This window comes from Pieris rapae, chromosome 13 (genome assembly GCF_905147795.1).
Source record: "Pieris rapae chromosome 13, ilPieRapa1.1, whole genome shotgun sequence".
Lineage (NCBI taxonomy): Eukaryota > Metazoa > Arthropoda > Insecta > Lepidoptera > Pieridae > Pieris > Pieris rapae.
Window position 1 is genome coordinate 8534333 of NC_059521.1, and position 10675 is coordinate 8545007.

The following is a 10675-nucleotide window of genomic DNA, read 5'->3' on the forward strand; positions in this document are numbered from 1 at the left end:
ATCTTGCCTGGTACATGTGTCGCCCCCAGCTGCATCAGTTCGTCGGAAAAACGCCGCGTAGGCGTCCTCACTCGTTATTAGGTAAAATGAGTTAGTATAAACAACACATTTAATCTGTATTATGGCAGGTTTTTTGTACATAGTAAAAGTTAGGACAGTAGTTCACCTATTAAGAAAATTTCTTTAATATTCCATATTTGTGGAATTTAGTGTCACGACGTACTGCTGGAAAAAAACTGAAACGTTTTTTTGTATGGTTAATTAATTAAGTTTTTTTACCACCGTGCCGGGCCGTGCATAAAACGTCGAATAAAAAATATTTTTAAAATATTTATTTACATAGGTATTATTTGACAATTATATTGACAATGAATTTTAATAAACATGGTATAACAGGCAGTCATATGGGTACGAAGCGAACTAAATAATAATGATAATTAAAAAAAATCTTTGAAATCTTAATATTAGTAAAGACTTAATAACTTATAAACTTACTAAAACAGAGAGAAAAATAAAAAGCTAAATAAAAATGTACCACAATGTATGTGCTGTATATTTAACAGTAATCTTAAAAAGTAGGTAGGTGCGATTTCGTTCTTCCAAGATAGACAACTTTGCTAATGTTTTCATACTCAAAAATTAGAATTTGTAAATAATGGAGGTAGGTAGGAACACGGATCGTCATAATTATTAATACATCTCTCGTTTTTATTGCTATTCACTAAATTGCTTTTCAAGGATTGATCAATGTAAAGGATGCTATGTTTTAACGACATTCGTGCCTAGGCATTTGTCAGTTGGGGCCTAGAAAATTCAGTGATCACACGTAGACAGTTTCTGTATCGTTATTTTTTATTGTAAGGCGTAAAACATGGAGGATTCATCGGAAAATGTAAGTAAATTCTTATTTTAATGCAGTTCTATTTACAACTAATAGTTTTAAATGATAAATTCGGTTCGATTCAACTTTCGATAAAATTTTTCCTGTGTGAATTCCACGTGAAATTAAAGAAAAATCCCTTCCTGTATTTTACCATAACATTAAAATAAATGTATAAATTCGTATATGTTAAGGATAATTATAATGATTAGGTAAATTAAAGTTCAATGTATATTTCTTGTTTTCTGAGTTCTGTTTCTATCTTTAGCCCTGATCGTATTCTGCAAAAGCGATGACTTCTGAGATGTGGTAGTTGGAACTACGCAAGGTGGTTTTACTGGGTATAGCTAACCCCGATCTCAGAATGGACCGAATGGGGTCACACACGCCCCAAAGGGATGCGTCATTTGATTTTAATACCCTCTTAATAAAAACGTGTAAAAACAGACGCTAATAATAAAATAGTCTGGAAATGTAATGTACATTTAATATAATGGTTAACGACACTTTAATGCATAAATTACAAATCAAAATATCATTCGAAACAATGTTAACAGATAACAGCATAGGATTTCAATCTTCGTAGTGGTATCGCTGTATCCAATTCTATATATACATAACCTTGGATTAGTTAAACTCAATTTACTAACACTGATGTTATCCCGGTTTTATGAGCGACCAGCTGTGTTAATTTGCGTGGAACAAAATACCTCATATGTACCAATACAGGCAAAATAATGAATCTGGTAATTTATTTCTGAAAATGTTGATTTTTTTTTTATAGAACAGGGTACAAACGGGTAGGAGGCTCACCTGATGTCAAGTGTTACCGCCGCCCATGGACACTCTCGATGCTAGAGGGCTCGCGAGTGCGTTACCGGCCTTTTAAGAATTTGTTTGTCTTGCTTTATATCTCCATAACAAACTCAAATTTCTTAATATATATTAAGACTGTCGATACGTAATTATTATCAAAATGATCTTATTATGCTGTCCCTTACAACGTTTCACTCAGCCCTAGGTTCGGTTTCCGAGGAATAAATGTTAGGTTTATGTTCATGATACGTTACTTAATCTTTTTGGAGGGTCACGGTATTTCAAACTATTTACAACTGCAGCCTATTTTATTTAGAAAATATATTTTAAAACCTTTATGTTTAGAAAGGATAGGTGCTTTATAGTAAATAAAACAGACTCCACCATCTTTTCATTAAAATTCTATACACTTTTCTGTTTCCAAGCGATAACATAATATGGCCATTTCTATTGGGATTTTTCTTCTGAGTATAAAGATATAAAAAAGACAAAGTTCTTTATTAAGAAAATTAACTACATTTCAATAATAGCTTTTGTTCAAATGAGAAATCTATTTAACAATAAAACAAATTATTTATTCTCCAGGAACAAAATAAAAGCATAAATGATTATTTATTTCATTTTAATATATTACTCACATCTTTTAACAATTTCATTTGTAGATAAATACTTTGCTAAGTAATCTGTGGCTGTTATTAATATCACTGAGTAATTTGTATTACACAAGCATAATAATTATTTCAATGTTCTACTGACAACATCAATTAAATAACATGTTTCAATGTTTGTTCTTCATACACACATTGCATACAAAGGTATACAGTAATCACAATTTTCTTTACCTATACAATAATAAAGGTAAATGATAATAACAAATAGAAATATTATACAGACAGCAAAATGTTGTTAACAATATAATCATTACAAATTTAAAAATAGAATCAAATTTTTTGACCACAGTTATATAACCATCATCATCAGAATCATCGCACATTTAAAGCGAAAATTTAAAGCCTTTAGTTCTTTGGTAAGGTCCAATAACATATGTAGGAGTGACTAAGATTTACGAACTCTTTAATAAGTCAAGTTAGTTTTTTGTTAAACGCATTACCCCTTTTGTTATCTTAGCTATATGCTCATGTTTTAAACAATTAAAGCTAGTTGGTTTATTTAACATATATCTGAACACATCCATGCAACAACAGCCATCGACCTTAAGTTCAGTCAGGATTTTATTCTCTATCTATGTTTAAGAATTATAGGAATAAATATTACAATAACTGCATAATAATTTAACAGGATAATAGAAAATACATAGTACTTTAGTTAAATACGATCGCATCATTTAGACGTGTATAGCATATAATTATTTGTTTACAAACATCACAATTATTACTATTATTCATGCAATTTTATCGGTTATACTGTCTGTGTCCGTTTTGATATCGCAAATATCATAGATAAGAGAACAAGAATTATCTAAACCAATCAAGGGACACTATAATAATAACATAAACAGGATATTATACAGTATATAAAGCATAAAATTTTTCATTGCAGACTCAAACAATGGCGGACCAAAATGTTACTCTTAACACCATACTCCATAAAATTGCAAAAGAACAAGGCTATTCCAATTACAAGCTCAAAGTAAAACCAATTACATCCGGAGGGGCTAATTATTCCTGTGTGCTGTTTCTTGCAACAATTGCTGAAAACGATAAAGATGAATTAAAACTATTCAATAAAGTTGCGTGTGTAGGTGAAAAAGTGCGTGCCATGTCACCTTTCCAAATTTTCGAATCAGAAATTTGCTTTTACAACGAATTAATAAAAATATATAAGAAGATTGAGGAAAAACATGATGTCCCAGAAGAGGAAAAATTCGTCACACCAAAATTCTATGGGTTTAGCGATGAATATTTGCACGAAATTTTAGTGATGGAAGATTTAACCGCTACTGGCTATGAAATGTTCGATCGATTTAAGACATTTGACTTCAATTATGCCAAAGAAGCTGTAAGACAACTTGCAAAACTACACGCTCTGTCCATTGCTTTCTCCATTCAAAATCCAGACGAATTTGAGGAAAAAACAGCTAAGCTAAAAATGAAAAATAATATGGACTCTTTATCGGGGTTAATAGAGGGAATGTTCAAAAATGTTATGTCATCTTTGCGGGAAGAGTTTAAAGATCGCGTCCAACTATTTCTCAAGGAAGCAATGACTGTTGAAAAGATGAATTATCTTACAAAACCACATAGGCGCATGGTCTTAGGCCATGGAGATTTTCGTGCTAGTAATATAATGCATAAAATGAATAAGGTATTTTAAATTACGAAGACATTTTTAGGTGCTCAATTATATGGTTTAATAATGACGTATTATTTTTGTTTTTCAAGGACGGCACCTATAAAGTGATTATTATAGACTATCAGACGCTGCACCGCACTAATCCTATTTTGGACTTGGTCTACCTAATATTCAATGGAACAGATCAAGCATTCAGGAACGAGTACTTGCAGAAGACTATTGATCACTATTACACTGAGCTGACAGCTTCGTTGAAATTATTTCACATCAACCCTGACGAAGTGTATCCAAGAAAAGACTTTGATTACGACTACAAAGAGGTATCTTTTTTAATTAAATTGTAGAAACAATAAATGCACTTAATGCAATTGAAAGAAAATGGTATAGTCATAAATATTCGAAATTAGTATTAAATAAGTAAATAAGTGTGACGGCAGCACCATTTTCTATAGAAAACTGAACTAAATTCGAAGTAACATTCGCGATCCGAGTAAATTTTTGACGAGCAAAAATACAAGAAATAAAAAACTTGTGATGTGCATTAACATACGTAATGGTGTATAATTACAGTCAACGAGTACTTCAAAGTTGCCATAAACATTGATTTAATTTGGTTTTAATTCTTATGGACGTGCTATTTTCTTAAAATTTTATTTTTAGTATTGATATTTGTATAAATTTCGTATGCCAGAAAATGACGTTAAAAATAATTTCCAGGTGCTACCATATGGACTGATCATAAGTTTTATGTTGCTATTACTGGTCACTGTGGACACTGAGAAAGCGCCGACCATGACACCAGAATCAGATTTCGAGAGTTTTAACATGGCTCCCAGTGAGGAATACAAGAAGAGAGTTAACGAACTCGTTGAAGATTTTATCAAATATGGAATTTTGTAGTATTGTATTTGCATTTTAATGAGCGAAAGAGTATTATTTTGCTTGAATTTAATTAATTATTATTGTGAATCTATCTTTTGACAAATTCAATTAAACTTTTTCTCATATAATGCAATATTTTATTAAACTATTAGATTATAAAAAAATAATGATGATAACTTTATCAATGTCAACGAGTAAAAACGTTATCGTATCTAAGTGGGTCTCAACTATACGAGATAATATTATGTAAACCACGTTTAATACATTGCATATTCGGGCATCTGTAATGTTTAGACGGTATTATAACCGGCATTGTTAGTCAATTTATATTAGATTAATAATGTCAGAACAGAAAGTTTTCGAAATTCTTAATAAAATTGCTATAAAAGAACAGTTTAATAATTATAAGATATCAATAAATCTCCTTTCCACTGATGGTGCTAACTTTTCGAGCAAACTTTATGTAGCAAAAATATCTGCAAGTGACAAGGAATTAAACTTATTCGTTAAGGTTGCTGCAATTGGTGAAAATTTGAGGACATTAGCTCCTGTTTGTATCTACAAAACAGAAGTTCAGTTTTACACGAAAATATTTAAAATATACAATGATATAGAAAGGAAACATCATGTGCCTGAGGATAACAAATTAGTACTGCCGAAGCTATACGGGTACAATTTGGAATATTTGAACGAAATTTTGGTGTTTGACAATTTACTTGCCGAAGGTTTTGAAATGTACGATAGATTCCAGACTATGGACTGGGACTATGCGTCGCATTCGCTTACTGCTCTTGCTAAATTACATGGTCTTTCAATGGCATATGCAATTGAGTATCCAGATGAATTCAAACAAGACGGTGAAGTTATGAAAATACAAGAAAGCATAGATGGTTTGAAGGAATATTTAGAGAGTGCAATAACTAAAGTGCTTCAGGTTACGAAGGCAGAAAATAAAGAACGATTGAAAAAATTTCTAGATGGAGTGACGAGCGTTGAGTACTTCAAGGGTGTTCTTAAACCAATGAAAAGCTGTGTTTTAACTCATGCCGATTATCGTCCCAGCAACTTGCTCCACAAAGTTCAAGTAAGTAAAATAGACCATTACACATGATACACGCGTTTTTTTTAAATTTACCTTGACTATATAGAAAAGGTACACTTAAAACAGTAATTATCTTGGTATGCTGAGATTAAAATTACCTACGATTGTAAGTGAAATAGAAACTGCTAAAATGTAAGCAAAACATTCCAAACAAATATAATAATAAGTTACGGCCACAACTATAACATTTTCAGTATAAATCCTTTTTAGAATGGAAAAACTACTAAAGTGATACCCATAGACTTCCAAACAATTCGTCACGGGAACCTTGTTAGCGATCTGGTCTATTTCATCTTCACTGGGTCAGACCAAGAATTCCGGAATAACAATTACCAAAAGTGTTTAGATCACTACTATTCCGAGCTGAGCATTACTTTAACGCGGCTTCATCTGGACCCCAATCAGATCTATTCTAGGAAGGATTTCGAATATGAACTTGAGCAGGTAAGTTAAATCATTAGTTTATATTACCTATTAAGTAAGTATTTATTCGTAATCAACTGTATGTTATGGGCAGTATATTTAAAATAATGTTTATAATATAAGTGTTTTGGATGACGGGAGTCATAACATAAAAAGCTAACAAGATGTTGCTTAGACACGTAAAGTGGGTGCCTTACCCGATGGCGTAGCAAATGAGGGAGCGGCGGGGCAGTCCGCACAGGGTGACACCCATCCGGTTTCTCAACTTTAATAATAATGTACAAACAAAAAAATCGCTAGCATAAAATGTCTTTTTCGGGGATTCCTCGACTAGCACTAGCTCAGCTCTATGTAGAATTCGGGGATTCCAGCAAAAGAGGTCGACGCTATCGTGGTGGATTCGTCCCATACTCGCGATCTTTTCATAAATGAGCAATGTCCTTTATCATATAAAATTTATTGCATTTCACTTTCGATAGGGTGCACCACCAACTTCCGAACCGGGTGCCACCCAAGGTACCTACGCCACTGGCCGTAATATGGGATAGAATTAAGATTACTAATTAAATAACTTACTAACTTAAATAATTAGTAGGTTTACTCTACACAAGAGAGACACGTGTGTCTATGTTGTAAAATCAATCGTTATGTGAAGACTTAAAGCTTTGTATGAATCAACGCTGGATAAAATTAAAGAATAAAAAGCGTCATTTTTGTATCTACAGGAAAGACCCCGACAACCAAAAAGTAAAAATAGGTAATAGGTGTTGCTGGGGGTTGCGAAATCGCACCATAGATTTTTGCCTTTAGGCGGAACGTGAACTATGTCAAGAATTGTCCCATATATGCCCCATTTCTTATTAAAATGGGGCTAACTAGAAAACAAGCTGGCCTGGAATGAAAAATGCTATGCAATAAAATACTTTTAATAATAACAAAGATACAGTTATTAAATCCATGTACAAACTTTATGAGGAATTAGGTATTCAAGAAGAAACTAAAAAGGCCTGTGGCAAGTATACCACTCAAGCCCGGGATAATCTTATAAACCATATTATGAATGAACATGAATATTGCTTGGAAAAGCGGAAATAATGAAGTACAAGTGATAATGAACCTACAAACAAATTACAAACCATTTGACAGGTAAATGGTGCACTCAGGGCCATCTACATATAAAAAAGGTTAGTTGTACGTGATTTCACAAAAGCAAAGCTCGAAACTCAAAAAACTAAAGGTAAAAGTATTATTGACCCGAAATAGTCACAATGTAATATGGACAAAGCAGTAAATTTCCACTGTGTTGTGTGCTATGTACAAGCATGACCCGGGTCCAACGGACGAAGAACTATTCTAAAAAACAATAAAATAGCTGGCAGGATTATGAATTTATCTCGCGTTCAAAACAATTTTATGTTACAATTATTGTTCTTTTGGCCGCAGCAGCAGGATCATCAAAAAGTGTTACCTTCAAGAGTGCGACTTTCGTTACTAGTATTGATACTTGGGACAAAGTAAGCCAAAAAGATGCATTTTCATTTCAACCGCTATATGGCTGCTTAATTTGCAAAAAAGTCATTCTCTAGCGTTTGTGTGCATCAAGGACTAATCCCAGATATACTGTTTGTTTCTCTTTGTTTCTTGCCAGGTGCATTAGTACAGTAGATTAATATACAGATATTCTTTTTCATGACAAAACTAAAGAATCAATTAAAGTTTTTATTTTACAATTTCACCTTCACTGCTACAAGAAAAGAGCGTACCAACTCTTAAAAGGCCGCCAACACACTATCACTTAACATCAGGTGAGCCTCCTTGATCCTTGCCTTCGATTACATTTAGAAAAAAATTCTGATGTAAGAGCACAGTTAAAAGTAAAAGTATTATATTTAAACTCGTTTTTTAACTACGGAGAATACTTTAAAACTGACCGAGGCTTTGGGCCTTGCCTGGTGCCCTGCTCACAAAACTGCTTTATATTCAAGCATAAACCAGTTTTTACCCAAGACAGCAGAGCAGTCATTAAAAAATATGATTTCAATGTTTTTGATAAATAGCCAATAACCATTGAGTAATATGTAAATGAAGCAAACAATTTTTCATAATAAGTTTTTTTTTATGATGCTTGGTAAACTGAACTCATAATAGATCTTGCAGAGATTTTATCTATTTTAACTACAAAAAATGTGATATCAGTTTGAGCTGTACATTATATTTTTGGAACTGGATAATTAAGTACGAAAGTGAGCTAAATTTCGGAAGTGTACCTACTTATGATTGATCTTAAATTTCTCGGGTACTTAACGTCATAACGAGATGGTTCTATTTTTAAAAAGAGATTTTGCAGGAACAGACCATTTTCATTCAAATCATTTCAATAGTTGGACATATTTCTGAAGTGAACGTTTTTAAAATAGGTACACAATAGTGGTAATCATATTAAATTACTTTACATCGATTTTGCGTAATACATTAGTATAATCTATAATCAATATTCATTTTCATAATTGCATTGATAATAAATGTTATAATTATTACAAAAAATCACTTGGCACTGAATACAAACCGTTCTTTCCTCTGGTTCACTGGGATTATAAAAAAATGACTTGATTGAAACATTGTAAATCAAAGACTATACATTAAAAATATATGTATTACTGTTTGTTTTAGGCATCATCATATGGCCTACTATCAGCAATATTGTGTCTTCTCATAGTAACGGTGGACCCTAAAGATGCCCCAAAGGTGGATGATAAATTGGAACAAAAGGATTTTGCCGTTATCCCAAATGAACGATACTCTGTGAGAATTAACGGTGTTATAGAAGATTTTATTAAACTTGGCGTAATTTGAATATCAAAGTGAAGAGTGAAATAACGTCTAGAAATAGTTTACTTATATTTGAATTAATTATAAACTGAATAAATAATACAACTTACACGAAGATAAATCCAAAATTTTTTCATTGTGTGATACCAAAATTTATTAATCCAAACGTATCAATTGATTGAAAAACACACAAAGTTATTGCATTAGAAAGCGAGATATATATTATCATTTATATATTATGTCGGTTTCCAGATCACGTATTTATAGTTTGTAAAGATTATGTTAGTTAGAAATAATTATTAAGTATAAGCAAAAACCATACTGTTTGACTGTATATATATAAAATACTGTAGCCTTTATACCCTTATAGACTTTATTTGCGTGGAAACAAATATGTACTGCGCAAAAACTATGAGATCGTCAGTGTTATCTTTGATTGTAAATTATTATCAATTAATAAACTCAACATCAAAGTATTAATGGAGTTAAGCAATTATTCGATTCAATTGTGGAACGTAAAACAATTATTATCCACCTAGCGCTGAAAACAAATATTTATTGATCTATACTATTTGTTAATACTCACGTTCGTTCGTTAATTATTTACATAATTTAAGCAAATTCATTAATAGTTATGCTTGTGTAAATTCAGATATTAGTTTAATGTTGAACCTTGATATTGGTTATCGTTACTGGTAAACCAAAATCAGCGTCGCGAAGTGCCATTTTTGATCACATGTGTAGTACTATATTGTTAAATTTTCTTTGACTATTCTTAAGATAACGCTACTTAAGTTGTCATGAGAAAACTACGTTATATAGACATGATCCTTCCACTGTTTTATCAAAAGCATTTATTTGAAATCGAAGTTTTTAAAATAAAATTTAAATAATGCTCTGGTCAAGTCTTTAAACACGGTTTCATACCTAAATCTATACAGTTTTGATGTATTAACAATCAAACATCTATACACTATTATATACAAATTCTTGCTAAAATTATTATTTTACAGGTAAGCTCTGGTGTATATTTACATGGGAAGTGATAGAAATGAATAAAACGAGCTCCGAATTATATTTAATATTTTAATTCCAGTAACTATTTGACCGGACATCAAACTAAGCCATAATGAACAAGATTTTTGACCACCATTAAATCATAAATAAATTTGGATAAAAATATTAAATTTAATGACGATACTGATTTATTGTGTCTAGATTACGTATAAGGAGCAGTGTTGGCCTAGTGGCTTCAGCGTGCGACTCTCATACCTGAGATCGTAGGTTCGATCCCCGGCTGTGCAACAATGGACTTTCTATGTGCGCATATGACATTTGCTCGAACGGTGAAGGAAAACATCTTAAAGAAAACCGATGTCTTAGACCCAGAAAGTCGACGACGTGTGTCAGGCAGTGGAGGCTGATCACGT

General features: G+C 32.1%; 2 protein-coding genes across 2 annotated transcripts; both read left to right on the forward strand.

Annotated features, from left to right (window-relative positions):
• The first annotated feature begins 763 nt into the window (after window positions 1-763).
• On the forward strand, window positions 764-5019 carry LOC111001054. Its single transcript, XM_022270756.2, has 4 exons — window positions 764-892; window positions 3257-4021; window positions 4099-4329; window positions 4727-5019. The coding sequence occupies exons 1-4, from the start codon at window positions 872-874 to the stop codon at window positions 4907-4909; spliced, it is 1200 nt and encodes a 399-aa protein (XP_022126448.2). The 5' UTR covers window positions 764-871; the 3' UTR covers window positions 4910-5019.
• A 176-nt stretch (window positions 5020-5195) lies between these two features.
• Window positions 5196-10143, forward strand: LOC123689629. Its single transcript, XM_045630752.1, has 3 exons — window positions 5196-5975; window positions 6204-6437; window positions 9087-10143. Exons 1-3 carry the CDS (start codon window positions 5232-5234, stop codon window positions 9267-9269), a joined length of 1161 nt encoding a protein of 386 aa, XP_045486708.1. The 5' UTR covers window positions 5196-5231; the 3' UTR covers window positions 9270-10143.
• The last annotated feature ends 532 nt before the right edge of the window (window positions 10144-10675 follow it).